Source organism: Paroedura picta, unplaced genomic scaffold (genome assembly GCF_049243985.1).
Source record: "Paroedura picta isolate Pp20150507F unplaced genomic scaffold, Ppicta_v3.0 Ppicta_v3_sca21, whole genome shotgun sequence".
Lineage (NCBI taxonomy): Eukaryota > Metazoa > Chordata > Lepidosauria > Squamata > Gekkonidae > Paroedura > Paroedura picta.
Genome location: NW_027518618.1, coordinates 710,026 through 729,550, shown reverse-complemented (window position 1 = coordinate 729,550; position 19,525 = coordinate 710,026). Strand labels below are relative to the sequence as shown.

At 53.2% G+C, this 19,525-nt stretch overlaps 1 protein-coding gene across 2 annotated transcripts in view; it reads left to right on the top strand.

The window, feature by feature from the left end:
* Positions 1 to 426: 426 nt before the first annotated feature.
* Positions 427 to 19,525, top strand: part of NOVA2 (NOVA alternative splicing regulator 2) — a 56,869-nt gene continuing 37,770 nt past the window's right edge. Inside the window, exon 1 of one of the 2 annotated variants that reach the window (XM_077318448.1) lies at positions 427 to 1,318. In XM_077318448.1, coding sequence (XP_077174563.1) covers positions 1,090 to 1,318 — 229 coding nt within the window. In that variant the 5' untranslated portion in view covers positions 427 to 1,089. Of the gene's footprint in view, positions 1,319 to 3,130; positions 3,228 to 19,525 lie in introns of those variants that run through there. The other variant, XM_077318449.1, reaches the window with a different exon arrangement.

Sequence of the window (19,525 nt, the reverse complement as noted above, 5' to 3'; positions counted from 1 at the left end):
AGGCGCTTCCCGCATCCCCCTTGCAGGCAGCTCCGCAGGGAGGGAGCCCCATCGCCACTGGAAGGGTGTCGGGAGGGGGCGAGGTCTCCGGGGAAGGCTTTCTCCGGAGAGCTGCCGGCAGACTGGATACCCAGTAGCGCCCAGGGGCCGGCTGCGAAGTCGAGCCCTGAGTTCCAAACCTCCCGCCCCCCCCCCAGCATCCTCTTGCACCCCCCTCTTTTGGCGCGGCACAGCTGTCTCCCTCTCCCACCTGCTCCCCTCCGTTCTCTGCCAACCCCCTCCCCGAAGGCGTAGAATAGCTCCTCTCTCCCCCCCCCCCCAGCTTGTCAAGCCTGGCCCAGCTCCTCCTGGCAGCCAATCTGCGGGGGGGAGGGAGGTGGGCCTCGCCTCCGACGTCAGGGGCTGGGTTGCTGCCTCCCCCCCCCCCCGGCAAACGCACCCGGCAGTCCAGCAGCGCAGGCGAAAAGGGGGATGCGCTGAGACTGTTCCGCCGGCGCTTCCTCTCGCTCTTCCCCTCCCTCTCGCTTTTTTCCATGGGCTCCGCCGCCGCTTCCTCCCCCCGCCCCCCCAGCGCCCTCCGGACCTGCCCCTCCCCGCCTTCTCCCCCCTCCCCACCCGCCTTGTAATTCATTTCGTCCTCTAAATTTCCGCCCTCCCTCCGTCTCCCCTCTCCCCTCTGGGCGTCCTTTGGGCGCGACCCTTCCCCCCCTCCCCTTTTTGGGATTTATTTTTCTTCCTTTGAGGGGGTGGGTGGGGGTGGGGGAGAGAGAGAGCGAGAAAGCGGGGGGGGGGGAGACGACCAGGGTAGAGACGCTCCCACCCACTCCCTCCCGGGCTCCCTGCTGGTCACTTTCGCCCCCTTTGTCAATTTCACCTGCTTTTGTCAATTTCACCTGGCCGCCAGTTCTCCCCTGGCTGGACACACCTCCTCCTCCTCCTCTTCCTCCCGCCCCTCCCTCCCTCCCTCCCTCCCTCCCTCCCATCGGAGCATCCTTTCTCCTCTCCTCTCCCCCCACCCCCACCCCCGGCAACCTCACCCTGCTGGAGTCTCACGGGATCCGCGGAGGGGACGTCCTCCGCGCCTTCGGCATGAAGATGATGGCCGGCGGCTCCGTCCACCAGAACGGCATCTTCCCTCCGGCCTCGCAGCAACCGCAGCCGCCGCCGCAGCAGCCCGGGGGGGCCCCTCAGCCGCAGCCCCAGCAGCCCCCCCAAGCCCCGCCGCCGCCCCACATGGATTCCGACCCCCCCGACTCTAGGAAAAGACCCCTGGAGACCCCCACGGAAGCCATCAGCACCAAGCGGAGCAACACGGGAGGTGAGTGGATCGGGTCCGGATGTGCGCGCCTGTCTATGGGGGGGGGGAGAAAGGAATCAGCGGGGGCCGTGCTCCCCACCCCTGTTGCCTAGGGAGAGCTGCCTTTAGCGGGATCGGGGCACACCCCCAGCCCAGAGGCCTACCGTGCTAACCCACCGCCCAGAAATCTGTCCCTGACCAGCAGATTCCCCCCTCCCCAGAGGACCCCCAGCGCCCAGTCCTTTGGCTGCCCTCCCCATCCCTACTCCCCAGCCTGAGCCATCCCCCTCCCTCTCTGCTACGGCCCACCCGGACCCCCCTCGCCTCACTGTCTCCACTCACCTGCCTCCATCTGCTCCTCACCCCTCCCCTCCGTCCCCTACATGGTTCTAGGCTCAAGTGGGCTCCCGGTAGCCCCCCCCAGGGCAACTGGCCCCTCACTGAGGAAGAGGGGGCTATCTCATGCCCCACAATGTGGGGTGCCCCTTCTCCCCCGTAACATTCCTTCCTGCATGTCCATTCCGACAAAGAGAAGCCGGTCCCTGGACTAAGAGTCCCCAGCTGAAGGGTCCTCTCCACCATCTGTTTCTCCCGGCATGGAAAGGTGTGTATGTGGGGGGGGGCACAGCAATCTAACAGCCCCCCCCAAGAATAGACATTTCTCTGCCCCAAAATGTGCTCATGTGTAGGCAGCTGACAGGTCAAAATGGAGCTGGCTGGTCGGGAGGAGGGGGAGGGTTGGAGAGACCTCCCTTCTCTCCCAGGCACAGCTCTGGGAAACCTGTCAGCCCCCCCCCCGCACCCCCCCCCCCCGCCGGAGGAAACGGGGAAGGGAGGATGTGGGCATTTGAAAAGCCGTCCCGGCAGCTGGGAGTTGAGAAAGGCCCTGTGTCTTCCTGGGATGGGGGTGGAGGCGTCCCCGTGAATGGGGGGACAGAAAGAGTCGAGAGGCCCTTGCGCGTCTGGAGGGAGAGGCGTTTGTCAGGCAGGCTGTGTGTGTGTGTGTGTGTATGGGGGGGGGAGGGCTGGCCAAACACAAAGCCCTCTTCCCTGACGCCTCAATCCCGGTTGCCTCTGGAGCTGCCTGCAAAGAGCACCTGCCCTGGCCCGGCTCGCCCACCCTTCTGGGGGGGGGGGGAGGAAGGGCATATTAATCGTCACGCATTGGGGCATGGGGGGGCTTTCCTTTATGGCCCCGGTGACAGGCATCAGCCCCCCCCCGCCCCGCACCCCCCCCGCCCCGCCCCGCCCAGCAGCCCTGGCCATTGCAGGCGGCTTCCCGGCCGGCCGGGTCATGGTGGCAAGAGGCGATGAGTATTGCGTCTGCAGGCCGGCTCCTCTGGGGCAAGGGCCCTCTGGGGGAGGCTCCCCTCCTCTCCCTCCCTCCCTCCTAACGAGGATGCTGATGCTGATGCTGATGGCTCTCGCTCAAGCGAGTGATGCGGCCGCTTGGAGAGCAGAGGAGCCTGGGCGGGCGGGCGGGGGGTGATTTAGGGGGAAGGCGGGGGAGGGAGGGAGGGAGGGAGGGGGATATTCTGAGCATGTCTCCTCTGCCCGCTGCCGCCGTCGTCAGTGCCGGCTGGTGGGTGTTGCGGCAGGAGCGACTCGCTCCCTCCGCCAGCTGGTCAATCCTGCCCTATTGGTTTTGGTCTTGTGTCCTCCTTAAAAAAAAAAAATAAAATCGCTGACCGCTCTGTGTTTGAAGCCCGGGTCGATTCCAGGGATGGATTTGGGAGGGAGGGAGGGAGGGAGGGGAGGAGGAGAAGCGGCATCCATGGGTGATTGCGAGGGGTGGGGGGGGGTGGAAGGAGTGTGACGGAGATGGAGGGGGATGCGTTAGTGGTACCTAGCGTGCATCGCCAAAGGACACCCGTTGCCGAGGAAATGCGCAAGAGCGAGGGCCATGCAGGCCTCAAGGCCCAGCGGCGAGGTCAGCGGCCGGCTAGCAGGGCCCAGGCGCAGGGGGTCGGGTCGGGTCGGGTCGGGTCTGGGGGGCGGACACAGGTCGCGTGTGGCTGAAGGTCAAACTAGGTGGGACGCCTTTGTGCAGTCTGAGGTTTGGGCATTGGAGCTGATGACTGGAGTGGGCAGGGATGTGCCTGGCTATGTTGGCAGGGGGGGAGGGAGGGAGGGAGGGAGGCAGATCTCCGGGGTAGGGGGCATCCTGACTCTTCCTGGCTGTCGGGGAGGGGGCTGTACCGCCGCTGGGGACTTCCTCAGAGGCCCCGGCCACCCCCTTGGAGCCAGGCTAGCAAAAGGCAGGCCTCGCTGGCGGCAGGGAGGGCCGACGTCACCGCCGGCAGCAGGGCTGACCAAAGGAAGACCGGCAGCAGCCTAGGTTGGCTCTCTCTGCCTCGGCCGCACAGTGTGGGGCGGGAAGGATTCCGGGACGGATTGTGGCCAGGGAGGTTCTCGAGGGAGATGGCACAGGGAGGCTACTGACGGGACGTCTTCTACTGGCCTCTTTGGGCTGAGGGCTCCAGCACGGGTGGACTGGAGGCTGGTAATGGGCCAGCTGGAGGCTGAAGCTGGGTGCCGGGACCCAGGTTCAGTTCCTGGTGTCCCTTTGTGACCTTGGAGGAGTCCTGTTTCTCCTTCCGGCTGCTGCCATGGCAGGAAAGGGTCTCTCCAGGTGAGGAGTAGATTCATGTCTGTGCTTTCTCGCTGGCGGTCCTGTTTCCCAAAATGGCTGCCATATAGCCTGGCCCACAGATCGGGCTGGTGGGGGCGGGTGGAGATGGGAGATGAGGAAACTTTCAGATGGACTTCCAGACTCGCAGCCTCTGGGGACACACTCAGCTTCCCCCCCCCACAGGGGGGAGTGTCTCTGGCAAGCTGAAATGGAAGGGGGTGCTTTAGGAATCAGGGGGAACTCCAGCGACAAAATGCTGAGATAGAGGAAAGGAAGGAGCCAGGTGAGTTGAACACCTGTGCACGTGTGGGAGCCGGGCAAGGGAGCCGCGATGCCCTGCCTTCCCTGACCCTTCGTTTAAAAACGAAACCTCTCTAAAATCACGTGTCCCCCCCCCCCATGGAGCTGGGAAACCAGATTGAGGGAGGGGGGAAGGGGGGAGGTGGTGTGTCTGTGTCAGCCTGCTGGGCAGAAGCGAGAAGGTGTTGGTTCAGTGCAGTGAATTCCTGGATATTACAGATTTCTAAAGGAAGGTAGCAAAGAAGCACGTGCCGCAGGAAGAAGAAGAGCTAGGCTTTTTGTACTCTGTTTTTTACTACTTGACAGAGTCTCAGAGCAGCGATCAAGGCTCTCTCCATGACCGACTCCTTGTGAGGTAGGTCAGGTGGAGAGAGCTCTGAGAGAACTGGGACTGGCTCAAGGTGGCCCTGCTGGCTGCACGTTGAAGAGGGGCAGGGAATCGAACCCGGCTCTCCAGATTAGAGGCTGCTGCTCTTCACCACGACACCAAGCTGGCCCTCAGAGTGGGCAGGGAGCTACAATGCCCCCACTAGCAGTTTCCCTCTTATTATGGTGAATTGAGGGGCCTCCTGATCAAGGAGATACAAACAGTTCTTTAGGAGAGACCCATTTCTCCGGAGAAATACACAGATCCTCTTTGGCTGGGTAAGCACCTCTAAGGGCGTGCTCCTGAATACGGGATATTTGACAGTGGGGAACATCACGAGATGGGTTTTTGAGGGCCGTGAATATGGCCTGCCAGCTGCAGGAACCGTGGTTGTGTAGTCCTGAGACCCAAATTTAGATTACTGCTTAAAGTGGCATTTGCAGAGATAGTGAGAGCGAACGAAAGAGCAGCAGGGTTCTCAATCACGGACGAGGTGGGGGCATGAAGCTGGGGGGTTCGGGTTTGACAAGGCTCTGGGGACATTTCGGGACCCTGCAGAGAGGGTTTCCACTCTGACCCTTGGGAAAGCCAACTGTGGGCCTTTCATGAAGGTCACATGGAGCAGCTTTCTAATTGACTTCCAAGAGAGCGCTGATAGGAGCGGAGAGGACTGGATTTGGGATCATTCCTCTCTTTGGGATGAGGGCCTCCATATTCTGGAACATCAAAACAGGGACTGGATAGTAGCTGGTCTACGAGCAAAGGACAGAACGGTCCAGGAAACGGGTCATTCAAAGGCCACTGTTGTAACCCAGGGGGAGTCAAGCTGCGGCCCTCCAGATGTCCATGGACTACAATTCCCATGAGCCCCTGCCAGCGTTTGCTGGCAGGGGCTTCATGGGAATTGTAGTCCATGGACATCTGGAGGGCTGCAATTCTCCCGGCCATGATGGCTGGATTGATACTGAATGAAAACATAGGTCTGTGTGGGCATATCAGACACCTATCAGGACGGAGTGAATCGGTGGAGTACAGTTCTCTCTGGCTGCAAGAGGAAGGAGGAGGGAAGGCACAAACCGAGGATGTGGTCATCCTCGCTGAAAGTCACAGAGGGCACTGGGTCCAGCTGGCTAGAGAAACTGAGGGATTGGCTGCCACAATCTTGGGGGAACACGTTCCAAACCCAAACGGTAATTCAGTAATAGGGATATCCAGCCGCCTCTGCTCAAAACTGTGACGAGGAACTTGAAATAAAGGGAAGGGGGGGCGGGAGGAGAAATCTGCTCAAGGAGAAAATACTACCCAGATGGGTGACTTCCAAATGTCTTTGCACTGATTGGATAAATCTACATTTGGGTCATGCCAAAGAATAAGAAGCGTTTGAAATGAATGTCGTCTGGAAGGGCTATGACTATGCGTAGAGTTGGGGAGGAGGGGGGAGATCCTGCGATTGACCCTGATTTGTGCCCGGGGACGGATGTCAGCATGGCCGGACCTTGTGGGAACAGTGGCACAGGGACATGGTCCAATTCAGCACATGTGCGCCGTAAGGAAGAAATTGTCCCCGAAGTCACCATCATCCCCTTTAATAGTGAAAGGCCAAACTTCTCACCTAAAGGAGGCCTTGCCCATTTAGGTTCAAACACCGGCGAGGAAAGGCGAAGGTGTGTTTTTAGTCGAGCGAAGACAAAAAAAAGGCTAAGAAGGGATATGAGAGAAGATTATAAGATTAAGAAGGGCGTGTGGAAAAAGCGGAGAAGGTCTTCCCTAGTCAGAGAGTTCAGGCTGGCTGAATAAAAGGATAAACAAGAGATTCAGGACAGACAAAAAAAAGAATGTTTTTTGATGCCTCATGGAATGAACTCTTGACAGCCGTTCAGCGGTGATAGCTACATGGAACTGCCGTGGACAGAGGCAGTGTATCTTTGAACCCCGGATGCTGCGTAGTTCTGTTGCCTTCATGTTTTCCTTCTGGGTGCTCCAACCAGCCGCCTCGAGGAAGGATACTGGTCAGTGAGCAGAAGGGGGCTGAGGTTTTTGATAAGGCCTCGGTGTTTGTTTAAGAAATGCATTTTTTTAAGTCAATAAATTAATGTAGCCACAGCAGACCAGCGGGAATTAAATTTCTGCCACTTATTTGCAATTCTTCCCACCAGTCAACCTGTGGTCCTCCAGATGTCCATGGACTACAATTCCCATGAGCCCCTGCCAGCATTCGCTGGCAGGGGCTCATGGGAATTGTAGTCCATAGACATCTGGAGGACCACAGGTGGACTATACCCCTGCAGTAGACTATCACCCTGTTTCAGCTGCATGACTGTACCTCTGTGTCTCTCATCTAGAGAGTAGTTTTTGTGGGGGAGAAATGCTGTGGCCCATTCCAGCACACCTTGGATAATGCGCTTGCAATGTGCTTTAGAAGTAGATTTTCCTGTTTTTTTTCCCCACCACCCCTTTCCAAAGAAGAGACTCTGCCAATGAAATCCTTTCCAATCTTGAGACATGCAGCTTTTCATCCTTAATGCGGGATCCGGAAATCTCTCAGTACCGCCCTAACCCTTGGCTGGCTGTGATCACATTTTAGCAGAGCAAGACAAGGGAAGATGCTGGGGGGGAGATAATATTTGGCCCTCTCTTGACCTCCAAACCATTCATCGCCTGCCCAGCTGTTAGCAGCTATCTGGCACAAGGGTCTGCCCAGGAGCATGGGTGAGAGAGACAGGAGGGCGGATCATTAACCTAGCTTCAACAAGATAAAATAGAATAGAATATATACATTTTTAGTCTACACTTCCATGTTGCTCAGGGCAGGTAACAACACTGTAACACCTCATTCATAAATAGCTAAAACCATTTTTAACTAAACTAATGCCCGCCACTAACAAATTCCACACAACTGGATCTGCACCTGCTCTGGGGGTCTCCAGGCTGCATGCTGGCTCTTAACCCCCTTCCCCTTGAGCTGTTTTGTTAATGGGACTGCTGTGCTTCATGTCCTTGAAACCTTTCCCTAGCTGCCTGGAGTCTAAGGAGACGCTGGGCACTGCTAGATAGATAAATGTTGTAATCTGACAGGTCAGATGCGTCTGACAAATGGCTGTAGAGCTCGAGGGCGGGCTGGAAACAAACTTTGTGAATAGGAGAGGAGAGAGAGAGAGCCTTAACTATCTAACTGTTCTTCTTTCATTCCTTCTGTCTGTTCTGGAGGCAAGCAGGGAGGAAGTGTGCCCAAAAAAGCAAGAAGTCTCTAACTGAGCCAATCAGGGCATTGGGAAAGACACTAGGCAGTTCCTAATCTCACTATGCTAATTATACATCTCCGATGCCCCCTGTAGGATATTCTTCATATGCTTTTGAATCATGCACACAGCAGATCTTGCAGATTCCAGCAGCCTTGGGCTTTGTTGGCCTGGATTCCCCGTTCCCAGTGGCTGTGAGAGCCTGGATGATGGACTATGCTCAAAATAGCCTCCCAAGCTATGGTGGGCTTCAGTTCTCCAGAGAAAGGGGATCGTTTGTTCTCTGTACAACCACAAAAGGTTATGGGCCAAGAAATCTAAGAGAACCTGTCTCTGTGGCTAGGCTGAGAGCATGGGTGTGATGCACTTGGTCTGGATGCGCTCAGTGACTTGGGCTACTGCAAGGGTGACCAAACTGTAGCTCTCCAGATGTCCATGGACTACAGTCACCATGAGCCCCTGTCAACATTTGACCTCACCAAATCCCGCTGTCCCCAGGCTTCACTGCCACATCTCCTGGAACTTTCCAGCTCAGTGCTGAAGGAGGGAGCTCCAAAGAAACCCACCCAATGGCTGTTTTCTTCTGTGTTCCTAGAAATGGGTTCCTCTACTGTTGTTGATGGTTCCGCTATGCCTTGCAGGGTTCTCAGGTTCCTTCTGGCCTCAGCAGGGGTTGGGGGGCGGTATTGTTGCCAGATCCAGGTCAGGAAACTGCTGGGGATTTGAGGATGGCATCGGAGGAGGACAGGGAGGTACAATGCCTAAAGTCAAGCACCCGTTTTCTCTGGGGGAACTAATTGTTGCATGGAGATGAGCTGTAATTTGAGGGATTGTCAGGAGGCTGGCACCCCTAGTGCCACGGGTAGAGCACTGGGCCCGTTCGGGGGGATCGGGGTTCTCATCTGTCCACTGCTACGAAGCTTGTGGGGTGACTTGTGGTCCTGAGCAGGGGGGGGGGTTGCATCAGGTGGTGACCAGAAGAGGCTTTTAAAATATAGTATAGAGGCTTTTAAAAATGTATTACCAAACCGTGGCCTGTCTTACAGCACGTGGGGAGAACAGGCATGAAGCAGGCAGCTGGGCCTTTGGGGTTAGAATGAGGCCTTGCGTATGCTGGAGTTTGCCCTTCCTGCTTCTAATTTCTACTATCCACACATCAGCTGACGGCTTTGGTGGGGGGCCGAAGTCAAGCTCAGGTTGGCACGGTAGGCCTATCCGGGTCATGCCTAACGAACAGGACGCTTTGCTGTGGGTCAGTTAAGTGTGGAGGGGCTGTGGCTCAGGGGCAGAGCCTCTGCTTGGCACGCAGAAGGTCCTGGGTTCAATCCCCGGCATCTCCAGTTAAAGGGCCAGGCAGGAGGTGGTGTGAAAGATTTCTGTCTGAGTCCCTGGAGAGCGGCTGAGTAGACAGTACTGACCTTGACAGACCAGGGCCTGATTCAGTAGAAGGCAGCTTCAGGTGTGTTTGGGTGTCCAGCCTTAACTGGAAGGGCCCCATAGCCTAAAACACGTGCTTATTTCCCAAAGATGGTGCCTGCTTCTTTCTAAATTGCTGACACCCCTCCCTTCCTTTAGCAATTTGGTTGGACTTTTGGGGTGCTTGCGTCTGAAGCTCAGAGAAGAGAGCTGATCTATCAGTTCATAGCAGCATCTTTGTGTCATCTTGGTGCGTGCATGTGCACTGAGATGACACAAAGATGTTCAGGTGCCTTTAGAAGAAAACCTGGTTTTTTATACCCCAATGGTAAGCCGCTTTGAGACTCCTTTGGGCAGTGAAAAGCGGGGTATAAAAACCAACTCTTCAAATTCTCCTTCTCTGAAGCCCCTTTCCTTCATCCAAACCACCCAGAGCTGTATGGGCGGTATAAAAATCCAAATAAATAAATCAATCCTTTCTCATCTTTTTTACCACATTCTTCATGCCTCGAGAACCCCCAGCAGTGGTGTGATTGTGCAGAATATGGTTGGGAAACACAGCTGTGGACACGCCCACTTGGGGCTCCTCCCCTTCCCACCTCCTCCAGGCCTATCACGGGCCATTTGGGGGGTGGGGTTAGGTAGACATGCCCATATATGGTCATATCACCTGATAAATGTTTAACAAATGTAAAACTTATATAAAAAATTAACTACCACCCATTCAAGAAACCCTTCCAGGGCCATCAAGAAACCCCAGGGTTTCACAAAACCCTGGCTGAGAGAGCCAGTCTGCCCTCAACAGACACCCTGTGAGGTAGGTGGGGATGAGAGTGCTCTGAGAGAACTGCTCTGTGGGAACAGCTCTAAGAGAACTGTGACTAGCCCAAAGTCGTCCAGCTGGCTGCATGTGGAAGAGTGTGGAATCAAACCCGGTTCTCCATATTAGAGGCTGCTGCTCTTAATATGGTTGCCAGCTCTGGGTTGGGAAATACCTGGAGACTTTGGGGGTGCAGCCAGGAGTGGGCAGGATTTGGGGTACTCAGTAGATTCAGTAGACTCTAACGCTGTGGAGTCCCCCCTCCAAAGCCGCCATTTTTTTCCAGGGGAACAGATTTCTTTAACCTGGATATCAGCTATAATTCTAGGGCAGGGGTAGTCAAACTGCGGCCCTCCAGATGTCCATGGACTACAATTCCCAGGAGCCCCTGCCAGCGAATGCTGGCAGGGGCTCCTGGGAATTGTAGTCCATGGACATCTGGAGGGCCGCAGTTTGACTACCCCTGTTCTAGGGGATCCCCAGGACCCACCTGGAGACTGTCATCCCTAGAACCTCTTACCATTACACCACTCTGGCTCTTTTGCAATGGGTATGTGGCCATGGATCTGATAGTGGTCTCTGGCCTACCAACATCAGGCCCTACTATTGGTGGGCAGTGTGAGGCCTCTGGATTGGCTAGCGCAATTAGCCCCCTGGCCTTGTCTGTTCCGCCGCTCTGCTTAACAGGGTTTTAACTGGGTGACGTTGCAGCCCTGGTTTTTGATTTTGAGGGCCCTGAGCTGATCACAAGCCCTCCGGGTCTTAGACTGAATTGCCGGCTTGTCTCTGCCACAGACTCTGTTTTGCTCATCTGTAAAATGGGCGTTTTCCAGGATCTAACAAACAACCTCAGGTTGCCGAACCATACTCTAGTGATGGGGCAAGTACTTACTTGTCTCATCGCTAGAGAATGGTTCGGCAGACATGAGGCTGTTGGTTAGATCCTGTGAAACCTCTTGGGATGGCAGTCATCCCAGAGCGAATTTCACGTGGGCAGCCGTGTTGGTCCGAAGCCGCAAGGACAAAATTGGACTCCCAGGGCTCTTCTCCAGGGAGTCCTTCCTTCTCATGAGGTGGCCAAAGTATTTCAGTTTCATCTTCAGGATCTGGCCTTCTAAAGAGCAGTCAGGGCTGATCTCCTCTAGGACTGACCAGTTTGTTTGCCTTGCAGTCCAAGGGACTCGCAAGAGTCTTCTCCAGCACCAGAGTTCAAAAGCCTCAATTCTTTGACGCTCGGCCTTCCTAATGGTCCAACTTTCGCAGCCATACATTGCAACTGGGAAGACCATAGCCTTGACTAGACGCACTTTAGTTGTGAAAGCTTTCATCTTTTTTAAAAAAAACCTTATTATTACATTTTAGATACAGTATTATTTTCCTACCAGTTAAATTCATATAACTTCTTCCATAACGTGTGTCTTCTAATACAACTAAATTAACTATAGTATCAGCATGTTAGTAATGCCAACATAATATCAACATATTGTATTATACTCTACATTTGTCCTTTTACCCCTTCTGCCTCTTAAACCCTTCCCCCTACTACTCCGACTATATATGTAAGTAGATTGATAAACCAAAAACATCTTTCACTGTTCTTGAAATTTGTTTTCTTCCTGATTATTTACTAACTCTGTTAGTCTGGCCAATCTAGCCCATTCTGTCCATTTTTCCAGCCACATATCCATTGTGGGGACCTCCTTTTGTTTCCATCTTTTGGCTATTACTAGGCTAGCCACTGTCTGAAATCTTACATTTTGAATAAAACTTTGTTGGTCCAACTTACTGTTGGTCAAGGCACCACCGTACCCAAAACTTTATTCCACGGCATGGCATTGCATTCACCCATGCCCAGGAGGGAAAGCTCACCCACCATCCCATGCTCTGCCAGGGGCTGTAAGCCCAGCCGACGCGCCCTCCTCGTTGCTCTGCTGCTACGGTTGCCAACTCCAGGTGGGATAATCCTTGGGGATTTGAGAAGTGAAGCTAGGGTTTGGGAGGGGACGGACCTCAGTGGGGTATAATGCCATGCTGGCAGGGGCTTATGGGAATTGTAGTCCACAGACATCTGGAGAGACACAGTCTGGCCACCCCTGCCTTGGAGTCCTCCTTACAAAGCAGCCATTTCCTCCAGGGACCTATCTCTGTAGTTTGGTAATTTCGGGAGATCTCCAGGCCCCCACTGGAGGCTGGCAACATTAGAGAAGGGATACCCAGCTGAGCTGATCGGAGGACACTTCAGAATGGATCAAAGGAAGCACTCCACAGTTGATCCTGGGCAGGGGTAGTCAACCTGTGGTCCTCCAGATGTTCATGGACTACAATTCCCATTTGCGATCGGATATGTCCACTACGAGTCAGAGCATTTGCTGGCAGGGACTCATGGGAATTGTAGTCCATGAAAATCTGGAGGACCACAGGTTGAGGATCCCTGATCTTGGGATCTGCTACTGGTAAGGGTGGGTAACAGACAACATCTTAAACAGCTTTTTAGAAAGGAATAGTTGACATTCATGGTCTTTGTTTTTCTGTTGACTTAAATGTCCATGCCTCACCTTTCCTCTTGGCTCGAGCTGGCTTTCCTGGTGCATGTCGGTCCCGGAAATGACACAGAACCTCCAAGTGGAGGAGTGGCATACCTGCAAGGTGCCAGGAACCCCTGGGGATGGTGGTCCAGAGGAGCAGTCTCTATTCCAATATGAGATCTTTTGAGGCACCGCTGACTACTTTGGATGGGTCTGTTCTGATTCTTGCCTTCTTTGGTGTTTGCTGAGTGGGGGAAGAAGGAGGGGAAGGCAGAGAGGGTCACTCCGGACGGGGCTGAGGCTTTGGAGCCCTGCCAGAGGCCGGCGGAGGCCTGGAAAAGAGGGACGTCCAGCTCCGAGGGAGGTGTGGCTCCTCTTGGCTAATCAGCTTGTGCTCCATTGCAGGTGGCTAATGAAGTAACTGGCTTAAGCTACCCACAGAGGAGCGATTTTAAGTGGATTTGCCTCCAAGAGCTTTCGGCTTAGGTGAATCTTGCAGTGAGAGCAACAGATCAAGGTGACAGGGAAGGGGGGGTGCCCCAAGGTGCTCCTGACCCTCTTCAAGCAGTCTTTTCTCACACAGAAGAGTCCTTAATTTGAACGGAACTCTTCTTTTCAAAGGGCCCCATGTCAGGAGGCCCAAGCAGTCCGGCTTGTTCCAATATCCTGGCAAACAAACTAAAAGGGAACTCCGAAGAAGACTTTCCTGGGGGAGGAAGCCCCATTGGCTACACCTGAGTAGCAGATCTGCTTGCAATCTCTTAGCTTAAAAACACCAGGAGATCCTTGCTGGGTCAGGCCAGGGAGGGCCCATCCAGTCCAGCCTCCCGTCTCACACAGGGACCAGCCAGTTCCTCTGGAGGGCCAATAACAGGGCAGGGAGGCCGAGGCCTTCATAAGAACCTCATAAGAACCTTGCTGGGTCAGACCAGGGAGGGGCTATCCAGTCCAGCCTCCCATCTCACCCAGGGGCCAGCCAGTTCCTCTGCAGGGCCAGCCACAGGGCAGAGAGGCCGAGGCCTTCCTAAGGACATCAGGAGAGCCCTGCTGGGTCAGACCAGGGAGGGCCCATCCAGTCCAGCTTTCCGTCTCACCCAGAGGCCTGCCAGTTTCTCTGGAGGGCCAGCCACAGGGCAGGGAGCCTGAGGCCTTCCCCTGATACGACCCTCAGAAGAGCCCTGCTGGGTCAGACCAGGGAGGGCCCATCCAGTCCATCCTCCCATCTCACCCAGGGGCCAGCCAGTTCCTCTGCAGGGCCAGCCACAGGGCAGAGAGGCCGAGGCCTTCCTAAGGACATCAGGGGAGCCCAGCTGGGTCAGACCAGGGAGGGCCCATCCAGTCCAGCCTCCCATCTCACCCAGGGGCCAGCCAGTTCCTCTGCAGGGCCAGCCACAGGGCAGAGAGGCCGAGGCCTTCCTAAGGACATCAGGGGAGCCCAGCTGGGTCAGACCAGGGAGGGTCCATCCAGTCCAGCCTCCCATCTCACCCAGGGGCCAGCCAGTTCCTCTGCAGGGCCAGCCACAGGGCAGAGAGGCCGAGGCCTTCCTAAGGACATTAGGGGAGCCCAGCTGGGTCAGACCAGGGAGGGCCCATCCAGTCCAGCCTCCCATCTCACCCAGGGGCCAGCCAGTTCCTCTGGAGGTCTAGCAATAGAGGCCAATGACTTTCCTTTAAGTTGCCTTCTGGCACTGGGCTTGAGTTGTTACTGCCTCTGAATGCATCCTCCACGGGTTTGCTATGAAGTTGACTGTTTCTTCCAAGAACACAGGTGCAGGAAATGTTTATTGTTTTGTTGTTAGATCAGGATGAAAAATGCAAGGTTTGCTTTCTTGAAAAGTTTCTTTGCATGCCGGGGAGACCTTTCCTCTACCCAGCAACATTATTGTGTGCTAATAACTAGGCTACATCACTGATCCCAAAGTCAGGGACTTCCCCAAAGAAATCTAGGCCTTGTGGTTTCATTCAGTCTCTCAGAAGTCTTAATTGGGGTCTCCAGCACTTTGGCTGAATGCCCCTTCTTGGGTTGGGATGCATGGCCGGTCGGTTCGTTCGGAAGTAGTTGAAATGCGTGCCCCTAATCCACCTTGCAATCCGAATGCTGTCAGAACTCAAAATGGATCTTCTGCTCGCATATATAGGGAACAAGGGGGGATTATATGTAACGAATCTGACTATATCTAGAGAAGGATAAAAGACAGAAGATTTTACCCAACACCCTCTTCGTTACATTGAAAAATATGAGGGACTTTGTCTATAATGTACAATGATATATAACGTCTGGTGGGGTACATTTACAGAATTTTTTTTCTTTTTGTTTTCTGATTTATTTGTAGTCTTCACCAAAGCGGCATCCAGTTGCAACTGCTTTCGAAATATTTTCCTCAGTGTTAAAAACATCACAAGAGGCCTGATAGACCCAGAAAAAATTTCAAACAATGAACACGACCATCTCCAAGGTGGTCTCATAAAGGATACCTACAAACCATGAGCTATAATTTCCCCAAATTCTATTCCCATGCTTTTAGAATGGCAAAAAGGGCCTACAAATAAATTAGCAAAAAGAAAAACAGACAAGAATAATCTTTTTTCATTGGTTTACTGGTACTTTATTTAGCCCCTGTTCAGGATTCCTTGTTGTTGTTGTTGTTGTTGTTGTTGTTGTTATTCTTATTGGATTTATTGCCCGCCACTCTCATTTCTGGCTTGTGGCGGGTTACAAATTCATCCACAATAAAAACCCCATTAAAAACCTGTTAAAAACCCCATTAAAAACCATACTGGATGTAACAATATACAAATACATGTCAGACTCCAACAATAAACTGTAACAAAGAACCCCTTTAAAGCCCACCCAGAACTAATATAGGAGCATGAGGAGGAATGCAGACCTCATAAGTGTATGATCTCAACACTGGGGGAGGGGGCTGTCAGATCTTCCTTGCCATGCTGGCCTCAACCATAGACCTGTCGGAAGAGCTCCGTTTTGCAGGCCCTGCAGAAAGCTGGAAGCTTTCTGTATTTATACCGAACTTGATTGTTTTTTGGGGTACATTTATATTCATCCCTGTGCATTTCAGACTTCATTTCCAGCCTGTTTTGGGGCTACATGAATGCTACATACTCAGTATCCCATGTTTTTGCCTTCTGCCTTCAATATCACTTTTAACAAGTAGGCACTATAGCACAAATTACAGAAGGAATCTCTCTCATAATAAGAACATTAAAGAGATGTATCTCCCCGTGGTCCGTTTCCTTACACACATTTATATTCAGGGCATTACCTTTAAAACTGATTCACATTTTTGCCTTTTCTTCATTACCATACCTACGTATACAATATTTTAAACATTTCTCGTTCTAAGTCTTCTGCTTGCTTAGCTCACACTCAATCTCTCCTCATGATCTGTTTCTCAAGTTATCTGTTAATAAGTTGGTGGAGCTGCCAAATTTCCGCAGGACCCCTCTTCTGCCAGGCCAGAGCCAGGAAGGTCAAATGTACAGCGCCAGAACATCGGCAAACCCCATACCCTGAGGTGGGTGATTGCCTGGATAGGCGGGCTGGGGGTGGGCTGGGGGAAATATTGCCATTTGTCTTTTGTGGGTTGTGTACTTTTACTGGGAGCTTTAATAGGGGAGGGGTGTGTATATTGTAACCCACCGCAAGTTGCTGTCAACAGCGGCAGGATAAAAGTCAAATAATAAATAATTTTTGCCATTATTACATATTGGGCAAGTTTCATTTCCCATTCTTCAAAAGGTGTTAGACACATACTTGAGAGCCAGCGGAGTGTCGTGGTTAAGAGCGGAGGACTAATCTGGAGACCCGGGTTTGATTCCTGCTTCTCCTCCACAGGCACTGTGCTGGGTGACTTTAGGCCAGTCACAGTCCTGTTAGAGGTGTTCTTACAGAATGGTTTCTTTCAGAGCTGTCTCTGTCCCAACTACCTCACAGGGTGTTTGGTGTGGGGAGAGGAAGGGAAAGATGTTTGTCAGCTAAGTTGTTGTTATTCATATTATTCTATTTATTTCCCGCCGTTCTTGGCAAGCCATCTCACAGCGGGTTACACAATAAAACCCCACATAAAACGTAATATAATATCCCCATTAAAAATATACCCCGGCGGCAAAACTATCTCCCACCCCCACAGCCATGACATGCGCCGTAGGGGACTACGCATGCCGGCAGGACAGCGGCGGAGATAGTCTGGCCAGGTGGTGATCTCTTAGGGGGCCTATCTGACATTTCATGCCCTGGCCTCAACCGTAGACCTGGCGGAAGAGCTCCGTCTTGCAAGCCCTGTGGAACGCCGATAGCGTCCTTCTGCTTGACCGTTCCTCCATTCCTCCGTTCATATGAACCGGGCACTGGTGCAAGCGCTTATTTGCACGGATCAAGCAGACATGACCGCTTACGCGACACAAGAGATCGTTATCCCACAATTAAAGCTAACCACGATAAGTGGCCTCTCCTAGGAGGCCATATGCCATTCTTCTGTGCAGTGGTGGATGGCCTCTTCTGGGTTAGACCCTGGTGGGCTGTGACTCTTGCAGGGGTGGGCAAATTGTGGCCCTCCAGATGTCCATAGACTACAATTCCCATGAGCCCCTGCCAGCTGGGAATTGTGGTCCATGGACATCTGGAGGGCCACAGTTTGCCCACTTCTGGCTTAGATCAAGAGCACAAGCCTTCTATTATCGTAGCTCATTTATTAAGCATGTATCATTTAGGAAGCTTTGGCAGCATTGAATGTATGTAATTGAGAAGCTTTCATGTTGGCTTGGATGCAGCTTACAGCCTTGAGACCCCAACCCCTCCACCCCCAAAGCTACCAAGGGCATGGTTCTCTTGAGGTCCTGGAGCAGCCAGCTGTTGCTCATAGAATCATAGAATAATAAAGTTGGAAGGGACCTCATGGGTCATCTAGTCCAACCCCTGCACTGTGCAGGACACTCTCATCCCAATCGCTCATCTACTGTAACCTGCCACCCCTTTGCCTTCACAGAATCAGCCTCTCCATCAGATGGCTATCTAGCCTCTGTTTAAAATTTCCAAAGATGGAGAACCCACCACCTCCCGAGAAAGCCTGTTCCACTGAGAAACCGCTCTGGCTGTTAGGAACTTCTTCCGGATGTTTAGACGGAATTTCTTTTGAATTAATTTCATCCCATTGGTTCTAGTCCGTCCCTCTTGGGCAAGAGAGAACAATTCTGCTCCATCCTCTACATGGCACCCTTTTAAATACTTGAATATCAGATCCCCTCTTAGTCGTCTCCTCTCCAGGCTAAACAGACCAAGCTCCCCCAACCTTTCTTCATATGTCTTGTTCTCCAAACCCCTCACCATCTTTGTTGCCCTCCTCTGGACACGTTCCAGTTTGTTAACATCCCTCTTCAATTGGGGTGCCAAAAACTGAACAAAGCACTCCAAGTGAGGCCGAACCAGAGCAGAGTAAAGCGGTACCATCATCTCCTGTGATCTGAACAGGATACTCCGTTTGATACAGCCCCAAATCCCATTTGCCTTTTTAGCCCCTGAGTCACACTGCTGACTCATGTTCAATGTATGGTCTACCAAGACTCCTAGATCCTTTTCACACATGCTACTGCCAAGACAAGTCTCCCCCATCTTATATTGATGTATTTGGTTTCTCCTACCTAACTGCAGAACTTTACATTTGTCCCTATTGAACTTCATTTTATTCAGTTTAGCCCACTTCTTGAGCCTGTCAAGATCATCCTGTATCCTGTTGCTGTCTTCAGTTGTGTTTGCTGCTCCTCCCAGTTTAGTGGTTAGAGACAGGGTGGAAAGGTGCATTTTCGGCAAAGGCAGAGTCATGAGCTTGGACAAATTTCTACTCAGCAGGCTTATAGCGGTTTTGAAAAAGCGTGTTGGGGAGGGGAAGGAAAGGGCAAACTGGGGAGGAGGGAGAAAGTGCAAGGGGGAGTCTTGTAGAAATCCAACCCTGCTGTCGTTCTGCTTGCCACCTTCCCATGTTCAGTTGCTCCGGAGGAGAAGACGACCGAGGAGAGGGATTAGCCAGAACTGACCCAGTAATAGAAATTACCCTTACGCTGCCTCTGCAAGGAACCTGGGGGTGTCTTTCATTCCACCCATGCTGGACAATGTAGTTCCAGTGGGTATCAGCAGCTGGATTTTCCTGTGCAAAACAGGAAAATCTGCTTCTAAAATGCATTGAAAGTGCATTATCCAACGTGTGCAGGATGTGGTGGCTGGAGGATGCTCTATCTTCTTGGTGCTGGGGGGAGCCACAGTGGGAGGGCTTCTGGAGTTCTGGCCCCACTGGTGGACCTCCTTATGGCCACTGGGCTTTGGCCACTGTGCGACCCTGAGTGTTGGACTTTAGGGGCCACTGGCCCGATCCAGCATGGATTCTGTTATATTCTGATATCTGGGGCAGGGATGTTCTGCCTTGTTGGTGCTGGGTGGGGGGCAACCATGGGAGGGATTCTGTAGTTCTGCCCCACTAGTGGACCTCCTGATGGCCCCTGGGTTTTGGCCACTGTGTAACCCAGAGTGTTAGACTGGAGGGGCCCTTGGCCTAGTCCATCATGGCTTCTTATGCCTGGGACAGTGATGTTGTGTATCCTTGGTGCTTGGGGGAGGGGTAACAGTGGGATTTCTGGTCCCACTGGGGACCTCCTGCTGGGGACCTCCCTGGGTTTTGGCCACTTTGAGGGACAGAGCGTTGGACTAGATGGGCCCTTGGCCCGATCCAGCATGGCTTCTCTTGCATTCTTTTGATCAACCCTCTAATCTGAGTCACTCCCTTTGGGCACACCCTTTTGTCCATCTCCTCCTTGGACAGCGGTGCACTTGTATTTCATTTAACAGAGGGGGTCCTTGATCTTTCTGAGCTTCCTGGGATTCTGAGAAGGCACGGTGGGAGCCAGGACAAAATGGCTGCTGC